The sequence below is a fragment of the Apus apus genome, chromosome 3 (genome assembly GCF_020740795.1).
Source record: "Apus apus isolate bApuApu2 chromosome 3, bApuApu2.pri.cur, whole genome shotgun sequence".
Lineage (NCBI taxonomy): Eukaryota > Metazoa > Chordata > Aves > Apodiformes > Apodidae > Apus > Apus apus.
Window position 1 is genome coordinate 71,421,381 of NC_067284.1, and position 23,204 is coordinate 71,444,584.

Here is a 23,204-nt window from a genome sequence, read left to right on the forward strand (position 1 = left end):
GCTCATATTCCATATACTACAATTACATTAGCACTTTGCCTATGATCATATCTTGTTTCCTTGATGCCTAGAGATAGGGAATATAGGCTGTGATTATTGTTACAGGCTTTAGCAATAAGAAGATAGGAGCCTTGAAACACCAGCAATTAGTATTCATGCCTAACAATAGCACACCATGGGGCTGAGTACAGAGAAGAGCACAGGGAAGAGTGGGTGGATGGCACACCTGCCCCACTAGCACTACCTGGAGTTGCAAAACAGTGCAAGTTTTGGGGGGGTTCTGCACCTCTCTGCCACAGAAGATCACACTCTGTGCTTCGGCGTCTATGCTCGTGTCCTGTTTCACGTTAGTTGTGTGCAGGAAAGGTTTCACACTTCCACAGAGGAGATGCTGCTGCAAAAAAAAATGGTTAGTGGAGGAACTTCCCAGGAGTTCTAAAGCTAAATAACATTATTTAATCTCAGCACAGCTTTGCTTTCCAAGTTTCAGAGTAGCAGTTCCTTTTCCTCAGACTCCCCTGTATCAGCAGCAGGTCGGCATGCCCTCCTGCCTGCACTCCATGTATCAGTATAGCTAAACTTACAGCAGTCCCCAAATACAGAATCATTTTGGCTGGAAAAGACCTTTAAGATCATCAGGTCTAACCATGAACAAAGCACTGCCAATTCCACCACTAAGCCATGTCCCTAAGCACCACATCTACACATCTTTTTTAATACCTCCAGGGATGGTGACTCAACTACTTCCCTGGGCAGCCTGTTCCAGTGCCTAACAACCCTTTCAGTGACTAAATTGCTCCTAATAACCAATCTAGCCCTCACCTGACACAACCTGCAGCCATTTCGTTATGTTCTGTCTCTCCTTACTTGGGAGAAGAGGCCAACACCCACCTCACTACAACCTCCTTTCAGCCTTCTTTTCCCCAAACTAAACAACCCCAGTTCCTTCATCCGCTCCTCAGAAGACTTGTTCTCTGGACCCTTCACCAGCTCGGTAGCTCTTCTCTGGACACGCTCCAGCAACTTGACATCCTTCTTGTATTGAGGGGCCCAGAACTGGACACAGTACTTGAGGTGAAGCCTCACCAGTGCCTAGTACCGGGGCATGATCACCTCCTTACTCCTGCTAGCTGCACTACTCCTGATGCAGGCCAGGATGTTGTTGGCCTTCTTGGCCACCTGGGCCAAGAAGGCTGGCTCATGTTCAGCTGGCTGTTGATCGACAACCCAAGGTCCTTTTCCACTGGGCTGCCTTCCAGCCACTCTGCCACAAGCCTGTAGCACTACAACAACAAATGCAATGCAAACAATAAAGATCGTAAGAGAGATACTGCAAGAAATAAATCTTACTGGCCACTCCACATTGGTTGGGAATGGGAACATCAGCTACAAGCAACAATGATATTTGTAAGGAAAATTCTCCAAATACAGAACGAAAAATAACAGATGTCTTGGTTGCAAGGATAATATAAAAATAAAACAGTGTGTGGACAACAGAACTGTGTGTTGTTACAACACCTCCATGTACTAGAGGACTTGTCTCTATGTAAAGAAACAGATATGAATAAATTGAAAAATTGTCTTTTTTATGTAAAATATTTAAGACAGGGAGAGGTGTGAAGTTCCTTCCCAACCTGCACTCCAAGTTTATGCAGTCTCTCCACTTGGCAAAAGGGACAAACTTTTACAGCACTGGAAAATGGACTATAGAAACACTGCTTTGCATATTGGTTCATGGGTAGTGGGAGCCCTCCAAAATGCTTTTAACTTGTCGTTTCGAAAGGACTCTGGCTAAGCTAAATTAATAAGTAGCTGTTGGAAGTTTAATCCCATATTTCTTCACTGCAAAATGCATTCAGAAATGCTTCATCAGTAACAAGTATCAATAGCCATCCCTTTTTATATATTAAAAAAAATCCTAAGAAATTCCTTTAATAAAACCCCACAGACAATACACTACGCAAGGAGACTCTATGGGTAAGAAATTACAGGTGTTGGTGTGTCCACTTGTACCACAAATAAAGCAACCTTTCAGGTTCTAGCCACAATGATTCATTTTAATGGCAGTAGACAAGAAACAGTATACACGGAGCTCTGTGACACGCTGCTTCTTTTTTCTGTACTCTTGAGAGCCAAGACAAGCCCTTCATATGTTAGCAGCTATTAATTAAGGCAACAATGTTTAAGCAGTGCGTTGAAGTAATTTTAAAACTGCTTAACCCTTTTAAGAACTGACGAGCTTTAAAAAGCATATATATATGGGCGTGTGTTCATATTAATATTTATATGTAGAGGTATCTGAATGAATAGATTATATACATATGTATATAGGCACACAACCATAATGACTGATAGCTCCAGTTTTTTCAGGGAATATTTAGAAAGCAATTCAGATCCATAATTTATAGAAGTGCTGTTGCAAATTTATATAATTAATTATAAAGCTATTTGGTGATGTTTATTTTTGTCATGAAATCATACATGGCTATTTTGAGAACTGCAAAATTTGTTGAGATTATTTTGTTTTCATGGTTACAACTTGATCATTCTCATGTTTCCAGCGCTAAGAAACCTTGACTTAACAGACCCTCTTCCCTTGACCTTCATATCACAGCTCCAGAACCAGCATCTCCCATCAACAACACATTTGGATCTTTTACTGCTTTATAGGCATCTAATCAGATTTTGCTGTTTCCTGGCATATCTCAGTACTGTTTCTGTCTCACCTTATTTTTTTAAATGTTTAACAAGTGGGTTTAGAGGCAGAAATGTTAAAAGAACTGGCCAGAACGCATATGGAGAGTAGAGAAATGATGCCACTTATGTAAAAATCTATTCATATTTTGTACACAAGCAAATTAGTCCATAAGATAGTAATCTACTACTCCAGTACTGAATTTTCAGCAAATGCAGACCAACTGGAAATTTATCAACATTCACAAACTCAAAATCAAAATGCACAGAGCCTTGCCATGATACACAACTATACTAGTTAACATCATCATTCTTCAAGCCAACACCTTTGCTCCTTCTCATTTACTGAGGGCTGGGGGAAGAGTTCAGGAAAAAAACCACCAAAACTCTTTTTAAAGTAAAAAAGACTTCATGATTTAATGAGAAAGCAAGAAGAAAAATTAAAAAGTAGCCCTCTGCTATGCCAGTCCAGCCTCCACCAGCAGCTCCTCCCAGACACAAGTAAACATCTTTCTTCTCATGACACAAGTCACAATGCTCAGAAGAGTGCCCTAAATGAACCAAGTAGCATCTCCATGGTTGCTTCTTCGAAACCACCCAATCTTCTACTTCTCTTAGTTACAAATAGCTAATCACCTTGCAGCAGTGCTTCAACTAGCTGCAGAAAGGCACAAAGCCAAGAAAATGGGAGTTCCAAACCAGGCAACACCAAAACGTGCTGCACAAACTGAAAAATTTGAAAAACAGCACATGTGCTGTCCTCATTAGCTGCCGCCAGCTGCAGGACGTTAGGTCACACAAAGCAGTCCTTGAACTTCCAGGTGGGTAAGTCAGAGGTCAAACCTGTGGTAGCCACCACCCCCAGAGGCTGCCCTCTGCTCAGAAAGGCAGAGCACAAACAACTTTTTTTGCTCTTTCAGTATTCCCTTAGTACAATTATCCAACAAACCTTTTGGCTGGTAATTCCTAGCGATACAAACACAAGTTGCCACCCCTACGGAGCCACAGGGGCACTTCAGGCCAGCGAGAACAGTCAGGAAGCTGGAGTCTCCCACCACTCCTGCAGTAATTCTGCATGCAGTGGCTCTGGCCATTCACATCACCACCCAGCACCCACAAGTCCTACTGGCAATCACGTACAAAAGCGTTTTGTCCAAGTATTGTTACCTAGAAAAGCACGTTGCCTCATTACAGCAGAGGCTCAACCACTGTCAAATGCTTTGGACACACCTGCTTCAGGTTTGTCCCCTCTAAAAGGAAGACAAAATAAAACTGAATGATTATTTAGCTTTATATACTTCATAAGGAATTTCTCAGTGCTTTTTGTACTAGAAAAATGCCTTGCAGCTTTGTAGGATGTGCAGCACCAGGCAAATGACAAATTTCTACTGGAAAAAGCCCTCTTGTACATGACTGACAGTAGTAAACCCACAAATTACCGTAATTTTATGCCCCCTGCAGCTAGTGGTATAAAACATAGTTTTCAATCTTGTTTTTACTTGCTGAATTTAGACAAATTTATAATGTTATTGATGTCAGTGAGAAAGCCACTCAAATGCAGAAATTATTCCTGAGCATAAAAACAATCGCAGTATTTTATAGGTACTGTTAATGATGAAAAATATGGCTGTCATTAAAACGATTAAACAATATGGAAAACTAAAGGGTTATTTGTTTTCGCTTGTTCTGGGGTTTTCTGGGGGGGTTTTGTTGTGGTTTGTTTTGGGGTTTTTTGTTTGTTTGTTTGTTTTGTTGGTTTGGGCTTTTGTTTGGCTTGTTTTTTTTTAAATAACTATTTATTTTCAGCTACCACAGTTCATCAGGGTTTGTCCTCTTCCCTGGAATGCTGAACAGTTAACCAGGTGAGATGTGGTATAACTAACTCTCTCACTTTGAACATTAGAGTTTGAAATACAGGCTGAGTCAACAAAATCATGAGGGAAAGCAAAAGCTTTGTTTAAGCAAAGTCTACAGATATATGGCCCAACAGATTTTCCAATGAGCATACACTTTCTATCATATTTCCAACTTTTAGGGTGTAATTTCATTTACACAGGGTTTCAAGGGCCCTAAAAATGGACAATTGCTAGAGATGATCAAGACTTACACAGCTAAGCTAACCTTCACACAAGAACTGATCAAGCTTCTAGCTGAACTAATCAGAGGGAATTCCCAGGGACCTGTGGAAGTAACAAGGGCAGTTGTTCAATTTATTTTTGATCTGGGCAGAAAGCCCTTCAGAGTTCAGCTAGGTAGTGGGCTCAGCAACCCAACAGTTGCTTTGGTTGCAGCCTCACCTCAGGCTGCAACTCCTGTACCAGATCATGCAATGAAGTCCTAAGAGTCCCAGTGCTAAACACTGTCCCATACTCAGACTCATCTTTAGGACCATTCTAAATTACAGTTCATAGAACAAGTATTCCTACAACTGCTTTCAAATTTGAGAAATGTGAGATTTATGAGGTTGGACGTAACAACCTTCAGAATTTTTGGCACATGATGATGCTCCTTTGTCTCCAGTTACACCCAGCTGTCATTTCACCACTGGTACCATCATGAGTCTCCATGGTGGAAAGGCATGAGAGGACCAGGCTTGGCTCAGCAGCTCTGACCAGTCCTTCACAGCATCTTCCTTCATCGAGTTGGACTTAGAAGCCAAGTTGCCTTTAGCAGCCCTTGCTGCTGCCACTGCTTTCTTCTCCAACAAACCTCAAGAAGTGGTTGAGGAGGAGACAGTGGGATTCAAGAGAAAGGTCAAGATCCACAATGGTGCTTCACTGACCCCAACTGCCAGCAAGGGCTGCTACTTGCCCTCACATCATTCTCTCTGAATCCAAAAAGGTCTAAAGCATCATGCTGAAGCTTCTACTTTGTCTTCTCACTATCACCCACAGTACCAACTCTCATACCTAGGTATTTTCCCAGTACTTCCAATCCCTTCAGAGTTCCTGTGCAATGACCCTGTATTTTGACAATCCCTCTTCACAGCCCCTCTCCCATAAATAAAATCCAGCATACAGCAAAACAGCCTTTCAGAGCCCTCTTCAACAACCTTGAAGCAAGTTGGCCAAGCCAACCCCACCCTGTCAACACCCCCCTGTGCTTTCCCTCCTGCCCAAACAGTTTTCTATCTAAAAGCCCACCCTCTATTCTTTCCCTAGATATTCACCCGTGCTACCTACAACTCCTCCCATAACTCCACTTTTCAGGTTTGCTCTGGTCTCATGGACTATGTGAAGAACAGCAAATGGAAACCGGTTGCAAAACCAAAAATTATATCTGCTGCTAGTTGTCAAGACTCATAATTTTCACTGTGAGACACCGAGATCCATTGCTTTCTGAACCTTGAGTTCACTGGCACTTATGGCCGAGTGAAAGAACTACAGTAAGCACAGAACCACTGCATACAATAGCAATTCTATAGCTAACACTGCTTTATCACAGTATTATCAGGGTAATCACATGAGGAACCGTGAAGCATTAGCCAATTGTAATATAGAGGTTTTACGAGTATCAGAGAGAAACCTTGAATTAATAGTTTTATCTAAAAGTAGATCAATGTGGAACCCCCCCCATAGCAGGCAGTGCATAAGACAGTTTCTATTATCTCATTTACTTAATTACAGGAAACAGTAGAGAAAACTCAAACCTCAAACTTCTGTATCTGCTCTTATTTCCATACCTAATGGGAAATCCAGAACTTTGCTCCTGTAGCTGAGGATCTGCACTCTCATACTCAAAAATAAGCCCTTGGATTATACTACAGTCTCAGTTGAAGCCACTAATTTACAATGATATTGGGTTTCCTCTGATTATTGATTTACAGTAGTACTGGAAAACCACCAGAGGCTGCAGCCATTCTGGAAAAGAAAGATCTTTTTACACAGAAATTATAATTTAAAGAAATGCAGAGAAAATGTTGCTAAAAAAAAAAAAAGGCTAAATTCAGTGACAGTCTCAGCTTCTTCTTACATGCTCACTTTTTCACCTTTACAGCAACAATACACTGGTGCAGGAGCTTGGACATTCCTTCTAGATGCTGACAGATTTCTCACATGGAACAGCAAAACCTCCTGATCCATCACTTCTGTTATTTCCTCCTCTGCTGCGTTCCTGGAGAGTCTGGAAGCATCAGACCTCAGAGAAAAGCAGTAAATACAGTAGTACCCTGGTGAACACGCTTCCAGTCTATTTCTCTGTCAATATGTGCCCTCCTGATTTTACCTTCTCTGGTAACAATCCTTCCATGTTACACTGTAAACTGCAGCTGGAATCCTGCTGACTCAGGCATTCAATCTATAAAAACCTTCTGAGTTACCACTGCCAAAGACACAATCCATTCAGTTACTCCATTTTCAAGAGTGAGTGCATATTAACAAAGCCTAAAGACAGCTACTAACCTAACGAGTCACATTTCTCGCTATAGAAAAGGGTCTCAGGAGACAATGAGTTGAACAAACTGTTTTAGAAGATAAAGATAGAACTACAGCATGTAATTATCATGTTGCAAAATTACTACATTGGTAGTTAACAAGGAAACTCTTCCCATGTTGAGCTTCAAACCCAAAAAGCTTCCTCCTCCTAACCCTTCCTCCTCCCTAACCCTGCCCGTATCTTAAGGGTAGGGGGGGAAAGAGGCAAGTCCATAACGTGGCCCAGCACACAGAAATGAGATTAAGTCATCTCAATTCAGCAGCAAGCTTTTTCCAGTCCTCTCAACCCTAATCAAGACACAGTACTATGCAAAGACATACACGCTCACGCAATTTGCTTTTTACAGTAACACGTCAGGTCATTTCATGTCAGCCACTCTCTCCTTCTCTTGGAGGCCTCTGGAAAAGCACACCACTATCTCACAGGCACTGGACCTGGTCTGGGTCTTGAACAATCCCAGTTATCCACTAGCTGGTGGCAAGTAATTCTTTTCTGCTTTAAAGCAGTAAGCACTATGGTCAGTATGACAGAGTACGTTTGGTATCTAGACTAATGAATCACCATGACAAGCTTGCAAGACTGCCATTCTGCATTTTGTCATCTTAGACGTTTCTTTCTTTGAATATGAAGAAACAAATAATGGAACTGCCTACTTACTTGGTCAAGAATCATTAACCTTCTAAACTGCATTTTTCTTGCTTTTCATGCTTCAAATGGCTGAGTCTCAGCACATGAATGCACAAGAAATATTATCATTTCAAGCGTAGTCTAGAAGAGTCGGCACAAATGCTGATTCTGCAAAATCTTCTTGGTATAACCTTGTTTTAGACAGAGATGACTGTGTCCTGGAGTGGCACAAATCCCTCACTGTTCCACATTTTAAATACAGGATAGACTGCAATGCTCTGTGTAATCATTCCTTAATTGTACACAACGCATTTACTGGAACAGAAAAATCAGAAATGTTATCATACAATGTCAGCCTTTGCCTATCCTTTAAATAATCTCTGCCTTCCCATCTCCACCACATCACTCAATGGGTCAGGGTTATCACAACGTGATCCCAAGTGATCAGTGTGCACCTTCCCCCTCTTCCAGCCACTAGGAAACCCTGGATCTGTTTGGTTTCATGTTCCTGTAGTGCCTCACTGATCTTTAGTCTGCTCAGTAACCAGCTCATTCAGCTTGTAACTTTCCATGAGGTCATTCAATATGCAATTTCAGAGCTGAAAACAATTTATATTCTTCAGTTACATGCTATGAAATTTACTTTCCATTTCCACAATCGCAACAATTGTAGGGCAGCTATTGCAACTAATTGTAGGGCATTATTCTGTAAGAGTTCAAGTCTAGCAAGTTAGAAGAAAAAAAGGTGTGGATGGCAACTAGGGCTAATCCTGCATGATCAGACCTCAAGCATGGGCAGTAGTAACATGCAGCTATACATGGGGCTGCAGCCTTGTGTGCTGCTTTTCCGCCTCGCAAGCCAGCAGCAAGCAAACACAACCTGCCAGTACGACAGCACAGACTAATGACAGATGCAGCACCTGACACAGTCACACCTGGTCCACAAACAAAATGGGTTCCATCTCTATGTCAAAAAGGTAGCTCCAGCCTACAGATCTGCACTTGACTTCCTCTGTGATGACCCGCTGTTTGCTTCAAGTAATGTTCTCTTCCTTACCCTATGGGCCAGCTTAGCTCAAAAAGCAGAGGCCCACAGCCTCCAGCTACACTCAGATGTGACTCCACTTGCTGGAACACAGATGTGCCTCTGAAACTGTGAGGTTCACAAGATGACCTCTAAAAACAAGAGCACTGGCACTAGAGAAAGGGTTGCCAACTGGTTGACACTGTCTTCAATTATGCTGCTATTACACTGAAACACATGTAATGTAGCTGTAGCTTTAGAAAAAAAGAAAAATCTCCATTTGTGAAATGAAATAAACTGAGTACTGCCTAGGCTTGCTTTCAGACAGGGCACACAACCATTAGGCTATGAATGAAATTTCACATGTTAATGCCTTATCTTGACAACCCAGGAACAAAGGGTGCCAGACGGTTAGAGCCACGAAGCTGCCGCGTGTTGTCGAGTCTAAGCTCGAGAAGTAACAGAGGTCATTGTAAAACCATACCACCAACAGAGCAGACACAGCTAGGATTCATTCAGTTTCTTTGGAAAACAAGATTTATCACTCCCCTCAGTCTCTTATTAGTTATGCCTCATTTTTTGAGTCCAGCAGCAATTTTCAGTGTGTTTATAAATATGCTAGCTAGTAGTACAATTGGAAGTTATACTTAAAAAAAATAGGTCCCAAATTCTTCCCACCTTCCACGCTTTCAGATTAGTGTACAAGTCTTTCAAAATTCTGTCAAAATCTTGTGTGCACACATGAATTCTTGATTAGCAAAGTGCTGTCTATGTGGAAAAAAAAAAACAACTAAGATACAGATAACTAACTGAAAATCAATCAAGAAAGTTATTAAATGCACAGAAACAAGCCTTCATTTCATAAAAGCCTGTTTGGAAGTACTGCACAGGCAAGGTATTCCATTTGTTATATGAAGGTGTACATTTATGAGTTTGCATCATTATTCACAAAGACAATGGATACATTTTCTGTTTTCTTTCATCTTTGTAATTTACAAGTGTCTTACTTTCACCATCCCACAACTCTGGACTGTAAAACTTGACATCAGAGTAGGTCTGCTCCCACATTTTGCAAATACAGCATGCCCACCAGTCTCCCAGCAAGTAAATGACTGCTACACCTGCAGATAACAGGCACTGTTTTGTTTAAAAGGCATGTTTTCATGGATACCTAGGTTCTCATATCCATAAATCAACTGGGCTAACAGTTATGAGATTGAAGATACTATAAAACTACAACACACAAACTAGTGTAAAAGTATTTTGGTTTTAGCTGTAATATTGAACACCCTAATGAAAGACTTAACACAAGAGAAGTACATTTAGGAGAACTCTTAAAAAAAAGAAGAGGTGTTTATTTTTCTGTGGAGATACAGTTGAATCCTGATGTTCTTTACCCTTCTGCTTTCAACCCAGAGTACACTGACCAGGCAATCAACAACAGAGGATAAGACAGTTGCTTTTTGCTTAAGTTACAGTTACATACCTCTCTAGCAAATTTCTCCATATACATATATTTGGTCAATCAACAGAAGCTAAAATACAGTTGAGGTTATAGCAGATGAAAACAGAAACAGCCTAGAAAGTTACAGCTTGGTATTTCATTACGAATTTTAACAGCACTTGTATTAATGACTTTTTCTATCAATTACAGCTACAGAAAGTGCTGAATAAACAGAGATTAATATTAAAAATTACACAAAACAACATGCTGTTTTAAATTTTTATTGAATGTAATATTTAAACAATTTCATAAACAACTAAAACATAAAAGACTGCCTGTTCATGATGCTTCCAATCTCCTTTTCTTCCATTTTTCCATATAGAACTTCAACGTCTCCTATAAACAGAGTGGAATAAACAAGTTCAACATTGTTTCAACTGAAGTTACTAATTCTGAACAAAGTCTCAGGTCCTAAAAAAGCAAAATCTATTATTCTCTGTCATGCAAAACTAGATCTGTATTGAAGTCTGTATAATTAAGAGAAATACCAGAGAGCAAGAATAAAAGGAAAAGGAAAACCTTGCAGAATATGCATAATGAAGCTGCTGTTACAAAATCCAGTAATATAATCAATTTCGTTTTAAAAATGAAAATACTTTTTAACTGCAATCTGCAATTGTGCAAAAAAATTGAGGTGCTTTTAAAAACCAAGTTGCATTAGAGGAAAATTGAACAGGGAAATCAGAAAATGAATAATTTCAATGACTTTGAAAAAACACTCTTATTTTCACTAGCTACATGTAAGAAATAGTCTAGGGTTTTTAAATTTACTAAGTCCAAATAAAAATTCAGATTACAAATTATGTCACAGTTGCAGAAAAAGCTCCATTACTGTTAAAGGGCTAAACGAAATTTTCCATGCCAAATTTTTTTCCAATTATTTGCAAAATTATAAAATAAAATCACATTTATCATTAAGCAATACGGAGAAACAGCATACAACCAGGTCTTAACAGAATTACAGAAAAACACTTAATTTAAAATATAAAAAGTGGCTAGGAAAATAACAATTCAAAGTTTTCTTAGAGGTAAAATATAGGAAGTCCGTAAAGACTGCCTTGTGAAAATGGTACTAGTAGACTACTAGTCTAGTGTGGACTCACAGTCTACTACAATGTGACAGAGTTAGTGTCATGCCACTTGTCATTCTCAAAACGTATTTGCACAGTTGCATGTATCTGTTGGCAAGGCAGCCAGAAGCAAAGCTGCAATAGAAAATAATTCTACAGTTCTAAAATCCCATCCTAGTAAAGCAATAGCTTGCACTAGATACAACACAAGAAATTAATGAAAACTAAAACCCATTACTTGCTAATGAACTACACATTCTATAAGCCTTTTAAAGTCCAATTGCTTAGATAAATGCCCCAAGGACATTTGATAAAGGTACACCTACAGATGAGTGCCAGATAAGGATCAGGTAGTTTAAACATCATAAGACCCAAGAGGTTTTATTTCCTTAAGTCAAATACAATGCAAGATTACTATAGCTCCTACAACACTCAGTACTTCATCCATTACATCCTTTGAGGAGTCTCAGCAGATATTTAATCCCTATGTAATTATTAATGGAATTTGTTTTATTAACACTGAATATACACAATTCTGCAGATCTATTTCTTAAGTAGGAAATACTCACAGGGGGTTCAGTGAATGGGACAGGCTCTCCTACTTTCTTCAGAAAAGCTGCTAAAGATTTCAGAGATAGCTCGTGCAGGTGTATATTCTGTGCCTTTGCTTTCTCATACAGTGCCTTCACAGAAGCAACATCCCCATCCAATTCTGAGGAAAAAAAATACAGACCAGAAAACCCCCCAGTGGTTAAGTGTTGCTCTTTTCACCTGTTTCCACGATGTCATGCACTCCTACTACTTGTCAAAATATGTTCTAAATAATTTAACATACAACATTCCAAATATTCTGGGTATTTATCATATCCTATTGACAATTCACATTGGAGAACAGAACATACAGCCATTCTAGCTTTTATTTTCATTTGAGGTTGGATAATCAGTTCCTTCCAGAATGTGGCACAAAGGAGCAGGAGCCACACACTGAGAATATACCATTCTAGGATGTGAGAAACTGAGACATGCCTCTTTCTGAGGCAAATTATTAAAAAATAAAAACAAGTGCTAGAACAAAAGCCACCCAAGTTTGCCATGTGACAACCTAGAACAGAATTTAATCGCTATAAGTGCAGAATGTTGTTACAATTACAGGTGCTGGCTACATCAAAACTATAACCTAAAGGAACAACAGAAAAAAAGTTCAGATGCTCCTTTTTGAGCACAAAAAACCCACTTCATCCTATTGTGCAGGAGAAAACTTACTGTGACCAACTAATACTATTAGAAAACTCAACTGCTTAGGTAACCAGTAACATTTTTTCTGAATATTCCATGAAAGGCAACATCCCCTGCAACAGGTTCTAACTAATCCATTCTTAATGTATTTAAAGCACTATTAACTTTCAGCTGTAGGAGAGTGGAGTATATTTCTCCTTCCTCTAAAGTGGGAGAGGGGAGAAACTGCTCCTTCTCCATTGACTCATGCTTAACCATAGACTTTTCTGCTTCTCAGACATTTGCTTGAGAAGCTTCAGGATGAAACTGAAACGACCCCTGACAGTTTCACTGTTGTCCTCAGGGTCCTAGAAGCAGTACAAGTTCCTGGCACCTTGCAAACAACAAGGAAGCCATCATGTCCAGTTAAATTCATTTTGTTGCTTGGGAAAATGCAAACGTCTGCAGTATGGGAGCTGTCTCAGATTCTTAACGCGTTCAGACTTGGAACCACCATCTTCACAATCATATGGGCTACAAAAACTGGTTCTTAGGGAAGAAAAAAGCTTTAGCTGTGCAGAAATGGATGGCTTTTGTCCCTTTCTCAAGAGAAAATCTTCCCACTCACATCTGGCAAGTGTCTTGAGTTCTTTTTTGAATGTGGGAGGCTACTACTGAAACTGTATGAAGTGATGGTTTAATAAAAGCCATTGCATTGACTTTCTATTTCTTTAAAATAGATGTATATATTGTATTGGGAAAAAAAAAAAGAGCTAATATTTAGATTGCACTTAATGGGATTTTATAAAATTCCTTTTTCTCGAAGGTATACAGCAAAGAACTATGAATCTCTCACCAGATGAAGGAAATCTAGTCCTGGCAGTGGATCATATCTCAGGACAAGGGATTAAGTAGATGTCCCTTTATTTGTTCAGTCATGGATGTCTGATACATGATCAGACCTCTTTCAGCTGTGATCTATACTCTACTATATCTTTTCTAGACACATAAACAATTATAATTTTGTCTATTTATTTTTATTAACTAGAAACAGTAACCAATGTAGTAACAGCACAGTTGTATTTCATTCTGCTTTCTAGCTAAGTAAAAATAACAATGGACCTCATAGGACAATAATTTGTTCTCTAGAAAATTACGACACTACAAGCTTGGATTTGGCCCAAAATGAGTAATCATGCTTTATAACTTACTAACTGTAAAATGGAAAAATACAAATAAAAATAAAATCTTTCAAATAAACTACTTGATTTCTAGCCCTCTGGCTAGAACACAACCTAAGCACAACCTTCAGTTGTGGTTCATATTTTGCTGACAATCATTTTAACAGTCATATGAAACTAACATACTCATCACTGCAGAAAGTATCAAAAAAGGAAGAGAAAGAATGATTGGAAGAGGTAACTAAATTACTGTTCATGCGTATAGGTCTGTATATACTATATGCATGGTGGGGACAGAATATACTAAACATCCCTGAATATCCTAAGAGCAGGACAACACCCCACTTCCTTAAAACAGAAAGATGCAATAGAAAATACAAAGACACCCTAGTACAACTCATCGAGCCCAGCCCTCGTAGAGTGGATGAAGTAACTTATGTGCACTCTTCTACCTGATACAGGAGCTGAACCAACGTCTCACACAGCTGAGATGCTTGTACAGCATAACCTCGGAACAGCTTCTAAAAATCTTCATGCTGGTACTGAATGTCTCCTCTGGAAGTTGCTACGAGCCAGCTATGTCTCTGCCTGAAGAAACTACAGCAACCATCTGTACACATACACAGTATGGCTTGACATATTGAATACACTCCAACCACTGTTTTAGGTAGAGGAAGTTTAGCAGAGCAAGTGATTGACTCTCTGCAATCTCTTTATGAAACTCTTCCACTGTGATGTAGTTGAAAAGAATACTGAAAAGTTTAACTTAGTTAACTTAAGGAATTCTTACTCAGCTAACAGCAGTAAAGGACTAATGACAGCGTAAAGCAGCAAGTGCTGTGCTGGTGACAAAAGGGCACTTTCTTTGTTTTATAAAGACGTTAAAAAACTTACCCTGCTGTGAATGAAACTAGTTTTGATGTTAACTAGTTAGAATGAAACTAGACTCAGCGGTTTTGGTAGTTATTGCTGTTTTGAATGTGAATTATACGAGTTAGATACTACCTCATGAGAACTTCTACAACTTCATTCAAATACAGTGATGTTCGTAACCCTTTAACAATATAGCCTGTATTGGGGTACAAAGTGTTTTACTATTTCTATTTATCTCCCCTATAATAGACTGAAGCACAAGGGCTATTGTCATAGTATCATTTTGCTTGTAACACATGTGAAAAGTATTTACTCCCTGTAATAAAAGTGGTGGAGCTGTATTAAGAGACACAAGCTTCCAACTGAGTATTGCCACAGGGGCTGTATGTCTTGTTTTTTCAAGAGTGAGTCTTGCAAATAAACATACTTAAATAAGCAACTTGGGGTTTTTTTAGATCTGTTCTTCTCTGACTTCAACTATAAAAGGAACTGACTAGTACTTTCAGATCAACTATTTAGGTAAATCCAAATGAAGGCACCTGGAATATTAATTTGGCTAAATGAAAACAGATATAAAGAATCTACACTAATAAGGTCCTTGCACATTACTGATAGAACTAATATGGTTTAGAGACACACATAAAAGGAACAAATATACTTATTAAAATGCCCTTAATTTCTAAGTATTTCTCTCCATGGGTTAGGATGGATTCTCTTTCTTATCCCAGGAAGCCCCTACTTTGCACTTCTATTGTAGCAGTATCCTTTAATCTATTACAGCTCTTTCCTAAAGGATTCAAGGCTGGGTCAGTTGGTTGCTTTTTCAGCCTAATAGCTAGACCCAACAGACTTAAACAACAGAAACCCCAGACAAACCCCCCATCTCTTTGTGACTCAAACCATAAAGCAAGTTATACAATGCAGATCCTACTCCTCTTTCTAAGGGTTTCCATGATCTTTCTGAATGTCTTAGGAGTCCTTTATAAAAAACTACTCCAAAGAGATTAAATTACCATAACATTTCATGAGGTAACTGTATGCAAGTTCGGTATCTAGATGCTCAGGAATCAGTTCTAGAAGTGTCTCGATCTTCTTTGCCTATGAAATTTAATACACAGACAAAAAGAGAATTAATTTCAAATCCTAAAGGACAAAATAAAATTGCCAAAGTCAGAACAATTATTTCAGATATTTTATGTGAAATGAACCGTACTCATAACAAGGAATGGACTGTGCAACTGAAAGAAGACATTACAACTTCCTTTCCAAAATTCCATATGTGGGTATTAAATAGTCAAAGAAATAAGGCACAAAATAAAACATGGGACTAATATTCTTTTTCAGGAAGCCTAAAACGTAATTTCTCCTTTTTTTTTTTGAAGGAAGCAATTCATGTATCAATGAAAATATGTCAACATATCACCAAGTTTTAAAAAATGTAAAATCACTCAACAGCCTTAACTGACCTAGAGGTCACTGGCAGCTACAAGCAGTGCTTAAAAGAAGTCAGAACACCAAGTAATGTGCTTAGATTTGGAACCCCTGCTTCCAGTTTCAAAAACTCTTAGGTCTTGAATTAAATGAAGATTATAGAAATTAATAACATCTTTATCACATACTAACTACTATGTGTTACTAAAACTTGTCTTGAAAAGCTGTAAAATTTCAGGTTCTTTAATTTCTTCAAAAACTAGAAGATGTTTAGAAGGACACTAGATGTTTATCATCATCGTATTTACCATCATCACTTCAACAGAACTGGCAATTTCCACAAAACATAAATATGCATTTTTCCTCATTTGAAAAATATTCTAGTTTGTATATTAATTGTCTCCTGATGTTGCTCTGCTGCAAAAGAGAGATCAATATTTTGCATGTGTGTGTTCTGGGTTTTTTGTTGTGCAGTGTTGGGGTTTGGGAGGTTTTTCTTTTGGGACAGAGGGTTTCTTTGTGTGTTGTTTGGTGTTTTGTTGCGGTTTTTTCTTTTTTGTTTGGTTGTTCGTTTTTCTGGGGTTTTCAGGTTTTGGTTGTTTTTTTTACTTTGGGTGAGTTATATGAGGAGGGAGGGATAGCAAGACAGCAGGCACATTGAGAGCATTTTGAATTATAGGCAATGAGCCAAAAGCCAAGAACATAAACACATTCCAAACCACAGTAACAAGTAATAGGAAATGTGTCTTTTAATGTAAACATAGAGGTATTTTATCATTAGAGAGAGGTTAGGATTTTGACTTGCATTTGTATTTGTACAATATAACCAATAAAATAAGTACTTTCAGGTTGCAATACTGAACTGGATAATGCAGTAAGACACTTGGAGAACAATGTTTGTAGGATATAAAGTATAGCATCAAATGTGCAGGAAATTACTGAAGTAATAGAAAAATATTAATTATACCCTCTTTCCATCGTGCTCCGTAATAAATGGAAGCAGCTCTGCAAATTAATATTCCCCTTCTCCCTGACAAACCTGACAAAACCCTCAACTGTGAAGTTCAAGATCCAAAACACTTCAACAAGGAGTGATGAAATATATTTTGCTACATATAAAATTATATACATTAAAAAATAGTATACCTGTCCAGGTCTAGATGCTGATCTAGCCATAAAAGTCACGAAAGCTCTCTTCTCCCCAGCTAGTGCACCACACCTCTGAAGAAAAGAAATAATGTAGCAGTCATGAGCAGGTTAGTGATAAACAGAATTCCTACAGATAAAATGTTCAGTTACAGATGTTTCAAATAATAAACTAATACATGACTTATTTACAAGGTCTATAATTGACTAGTAGTTTGGAAAAAACCCCAAAACAAACAAAAACCCAACCAACCACCCTACTGAACATAGCAAACAAGTTTATTTCAGGCACCATTTTGGTAAACATTGGTTTTAAAATGGTAGGTATAAAGTTTGTTTAAAACAAAAGGGAAAGGAATTAAACTAATACTTCAACACACCACAAAAATGAGGTTTAGGACTGCAAAAGAATGAAAAAGAGAAACACTATTCCTCTCCAATTATACTGCCAAGCATTCACAAGTGAGCTAGGGATCATAAGGTTAATTATACATTTAATAAGGTGTCAGGGAGATAACTGCTCGCTTCTTTATAAAAATTAAAATGTACAAAGCAAGTTCTCTTTAAAGTATAATTACCTACATTTATGCATACAAAGGACTGATTTCAATCTCTCTATTTTATAAAAGGCTTTCACTGAAATAGACAATGTTTGAGAGAGAAATAAGTTGAACTTAAAAAAGTTTCAGACAGACCAGATAAATAAAAAAAAATAATCTATCTTACTTTAGAAACAAGGACAAAATAAAATATACAAGACGGTATTTTAGAGTATGTTCCTCAAAGACATCAGTTTTAAAATTCTTACAATGCACAGTCCTTTTTACCAGCTTTTTACCAGGTATTTTATCAATACCAAAATGCAGAGGAGAGAATATTGTGCATACAAAACCACAGATACCATGAATTTGATACGTTCAACTGGTATTTTAGATGTATGCAAACAAGACATTTTTATTTATGCCCTTGTGTATATATGTGTAATATGGTTTGACTCTTTTAAGGTCCAGGTGAAAAGCTGTGAAGTTTCATTCCATCAGGCAAACTCAGACAAAAATGCACCTGTAGTGTTCTGACAAAAAAATTGCTTTATGGTCATAAACAGAGGCAAAATATTCATGTGAGAAACCAATATTATTTTAGTTACTAATTCTAGCCATTCTCACCTACTGGCACTATAAGAAGTAAGGATGCTCTGAGAGGAAAGCGACAGTCCAGTCGCAGGATGTTTTCCACAGCCCCCTTTTGCGCTGAAATACCAAACCACTTTTGACAGTAAAAGCATTCTCCCTTCATACAGTATAAGAGACACTGCTGCTGTTTCTTGAGCTTTTAAAGACACACTTAGATGCATTTTTGAAAACAAGGGTCCTCCATGAGCATATTAATATTTCAGATTATTACAAGCAAAATAATTAATTTAGGTGGTGGTTTACTTTTCAAGAAAATAACAAAAATGGACACTGATTATTACTATCTTCTGGTTACCTATTAGTTGAATTATGTGATTCACAGCAGCAGTCAAGAATGCTTAAACTGAGTTTTTCCTGCATCGTATGAAAAACAAATTTTCCCCATATACACAGAAATTTCAACTCAAGCATATCTGTGAATGTCGTTCACTTAATATGCAATATTTTTAAATTGTCTCCCCAGATATAGCATATTTCAAGTTTGCTATAGAGCCATGAATTTAATATCAAGAGTTGGATGCTTTTGTGATAAGTTTTAGGAATATATGAATGGAAATTACTCCATTATTTGAAAAAATTTAAGAACACACAGATTTTACTTTAAAATGCAAAAACTCCCATCTTCACAAAAGCAAGAAATTGTAACCAATTTTCATTCACTCATTCAATTTCATTCATTTCAATCAAAAAATCAGGAAGAGTAAAATAACTTGTGGTTTTTTGCATTTTGATGTTTCATGCTATATAGCAAGGGAGTTTGATATCAAAACTTCAGTCTCCTTTTATTATTCAATGACCTCTTAAGCAAAGCAAAAAAATAATATTCCAGAGCAGGGAATATCTAAAATAATACATGTCACACTGTTGTAGAAGTAATGAAACACATATGTTGGTATGCAGTCTTCTCAAAAAATGGTCTTGGAAGGTGATAAAACAGCTGATGGATGAAGAGGAGCTTTCTCTTTAACAGATTAAAATACTTAGGAACTTTTAAGTAAGTAGTATTCATTATCAGCAGATGGTGGAGGCCCCAGTTTGAGGTGGGAGCCTACACACACAGAACAACCTGCAGAGATGGCATGACTGCTGGGCCGCCACCTGTGGGGATGAGCCTCCCTGATGGAGCCTGTTGGTGGGTGTTGCCAGTGGCAGATCCCATCACACACAGGTCATCCCACCTCTGCCTCAGCTTTGTCTTCAGCTCTGTACCAACAGCACAAATGCAGCTGTCCCATTCCTTGAATTCTGCTAACTGAGCTGAGACTGCGGCCCACAGGCCAGCATTTGACTTACAATGCATCCGTGGCACTCAAGTGAGTAGAAAGCAAACTCAGCTCTTCGTAAACCTTGAATGCAGCATGTACAATACTATAGCAACAAAGTGAAATAAGGTCCATGAAAAGCAAGCGCCTGCTTCTGGTTTGGAAATTGTACAGCTGTAAGACACTGCTATGTTTACAGCACATAAACATGTATGTTGCAAGAAGATGGTCTGCAAGAATTAACTGCTGCGTAACAGGAAATATAGAATAGCATTTGCTTCAATGGAATTTCAAGCAATGTATGTCTTAATTTCCTTCAGGTTGTTAGAAGATAACTGTCCAACTCTGGCACCCACTATTACTATTAGTACTAGAATACTAGCCCATAGTTTGGAGTAGTCTTAACTGTGCTACTGCTACTCATGCTGTAATTCAAAAACATACCAGCACTAGCCTGTGCTATACAACACCTTTTTTTGACAATTTCTCAGTTGAAGAGCTCTAAGCATTTCTGTACATCTCTTCTTATGTCATTACCTGTAACAGTGATCTGGCATCATCCACTCTGTCTGCACTGACATACTGAAGGAAAAGATCTGCGACAGGTCTGTAAATTCCAGACTGACTGGCCAGTCGTTCTGCCATCACACCAACTGCAAAAATGATGGGTACATAAGGAAAATACTTGATTGAAAAGCCACTTTTGTAAAATTCACTGGCATGATTTATGCTGACTGAGCAGGTTTTACATGTAATAGCTCTTTCATAACACTTCTGTCTAGTCAGAATATTTAAATATCATTGCAATTAACTTACATTTTTCCAAAGCTGGTTCTAATCCTTCCTCAGACACCCTTCTTAACAAATAGGAAATATTTCTGACAGGTTGATCAGGATTCTGTGCACCAGAGATAAGCAGAGGCTCAAGGTATTCCACAGCAGCATCAAGGTCATTGCTAGAAAAAGCGATAGAACTGGCTTAGTTTCTGAAATCAAGATTAACAAACCTAAACAATCAATTATATAAAATCTTTTGTTTTCTACTTTAAGCTTGTATATGCTAGGAATGGTTGAGTACCTATGACTTCATTCAGATACTGTAAAAGTGAAACCATGAATACATAAATTACCCCATAAGTATAATTTTTAAAATGACCTTTGACCTGTACAAAGTGTAAGTTATTTTGACACACTTTTTGCCTCTTAAGAAAGAAGAGTTCAGCTATCTGCTTTAGGAAAATGTGCTCTGCAAATCGAGAAGGCAAAATCAAAACACTAACAGAAGGTATATGAATAATTAATGCACACAATTTTATTTCTTTTCTAATGCTATTCAATTAATTATTTACCTGATTTTTCCCATGCTTGCCTTTTTGGATGCAAAAGACAATGTTAAATGTCACTTGGTCAGTACCTTAGCCTAAACACTTTTAATCTTACAGCCTAAGTAAAGCAAATGCTAACAAAATAATGCAGGAAGTATTCACCGAAGTGTAAACTCTACTTCTAGGATTCCATAAAGTTCAAATGACAACATCTGTTATCAGTGCACTTTAAAATGAATTTACTTTGAAAGGAAACCAGAGCACAACGAGTACACTTTTAGGTAAATCAGAAATGCAGCACATTTGAAAGCCATGCAAAATGCTTTGAAAACTATCAGAAACATGAATCTATCGATAAATGAAAGGTATAAAAATATCCATAAGAACCTGTTTTTCACAGTTCTCAAGGTACAGCTTGCAAGATATTTAAGAATATGTAAGGTGTATATTATTTATGCTGCTGCCGAGTCTTTTCATACATCCAACTGAGTTTTGGTATGGATGCTGCTTAAATAACCTGTGCTTGCATACAGTGATTTATTTTATTCCTGTCACCAATCTACATCTTAAGAAAATGGGATAGCTTTCCAGCACCTTTATGGCATTGGAAGACAGGAAAACATGCAGCTTATGAGACATATCCTGAGTATCTCCCCTGTTGGAGCATTTAATTCAGTCAAAAGTCAATGCAGCTCCTAGAACTCTGTGCTGACAACCACACAGTATTTACAGGATCAGTCTTGGTTTTAGTGGCTGAAAATATAGTGAGCTCACTACTGGAACTGGCCTGCGTGGTTATCCTTCAAGTCAAGACCTCTTGCTGCTCTGAACACTTGACTATTCTCTCTGGCCTAGCATGCCTCAGGCAATGAGGTATCTGTTATGAACTACACAGCTCTACAGCTTTCTTGCCAAATTAGACACAGGAACCCTACAATTTTAACAACAAAAAATTAAAACTACTCCTCAGATATATGTCTGGCTTTCACATTTTGAGGGTAAACACAATATTTTGTCATTTCAACCACTTGAACAGGTAGCAGATTCTTGTTTCTGTGGGTTCTGAGTTCCAAGCTTTTCTACATTTATATTGATGAAGTAATTCAATTTTACAGTCAGATTTGCTAGGGCCTTTGATCTAACACTAGGGAGAACACTATACATGAGGCATAATGTTAGAAGAAAGGTATCAAAGCTAAATTACACCACCAGAGGAGACCTTATGCTCTCCCAAATGCTTCATAGCCGTCCCTGTATTTCACTAAATGAATTTCAATCCCAAATGTGTTTGGGAAATGATACGCGAAGAGAAGTCAACAGCACACTGCTCAACTGTAATTTTAGCATCTAGGACACTGTAAGAATGGAAACAGAATGAAATGAATAATATAAGTGATCTCCCACCGCTCCGCGTGGAAAAATTACATATACCAGTCCTAGAAATACTTACTTCTTGGTATGAGCCCATGCAATAGCATTTGCATTTAGTGAGGCAGACACACCCATTGATTTTGTGAGGTCTTCCAACATGTTTTTAAGTGCTTGCAGGTTCTTTATATCTCCTTTTTCTGCCAGAGCCTGAGTGAGTGCAATAACTGATGCCCTACTAGGCGACATGCCATTGTCAAGTATTCCTTTTAAAACAGCCATGGCACCTAAGAACAGTGAAGTAAGGGAAAATGGAATCAGATTTTAGTTCAGAAGATAACCATGCTGCTGGTATCATTAACCCCACCCTTTAAAAGACATGGTCAGAAAATAATTCTCTTGCTAAACGTAGGTCCCAAAATTATCTTAGTGAATTATAACAGGAATATATACACACACACAAATGAAAACTTTCAACAGTAATTCAGGTTGTCGACATTTAGTTAATTTTAGCATCCAGCTCAAGAAAAGAAGCTGTCACAAATGTCCTCCCTTATGACCTTATAAGTCATTACCTTTTCAGCTTGTTTTTTCACCAAAATAGAATCAATTTTAGTTACTAAAACCCAAAAATGTCACACACTTAAGAATACAGTTTAAAAATGTAATTCATTATTGACACTGCTAAGGTCTAGTATTCAGGTTTCTTTCTAAATGTGCACTAAAACTTTGCTTACCAACATTTAATTTTTAAAGAACAAAAATAAACTCAAAATTGGACAGTTACCTCAAGAACTCATAAAACCATACCAATTCCCCATGTTAAATCACACAAAATCAATCTCCTGTCTGTGTGC

At 38.0% G+C, this 23,204-nt stretch overlaps 1 protein-coding gene across 2 annotated transcripts in view; it reads right to left on the reverse strand.

Annotated features, from left to right (window-relative positions):
• Positions 1-10,113: 10,113 nt before the first annotated feature.
• The window catches only part of LRPPRC (leucine rich pentatricopeptide repeat containing), a 90,680-nt gene continuing 77,589 nt past the window's right edge, over positions 10,114-23,204 (reverse strand). For both annotated transcript variants that reach the window (XM_051615611.1, XM_051615610.1), the window contains exons 32-38: positions 22,430-22,634; positions 20,471-20,610; positions 20,192-20,307; positions 17,200-17,274; positions 15,636-15,720; positions 11,923-12,065; positions 10,114-10,619 (exon numbers count right to left, since the gene is read on the reverse strand). In XM_051615611.1, the coding sequence (XP_051471571.1) occupies positions 10,563-10,619; positions 11,923-12,065; positions 15,636-15,720; positions 17,200-17,274; positions 20,192-20,307; positions 20,471-20,610; positions 22,430-22,634 (821 nt within the window). In that variant the 3' untranslated portion in view covers positions 10,114-10,562. The remainder of the gene's footprint in view (positions 10,620-11,922; positions 12,066-15,635; positions 15,721-17,199; positions 17,275-20,191; positions 20,308-20,470; positions 20,611-22,429; positions 22,635-23,204) is intronic.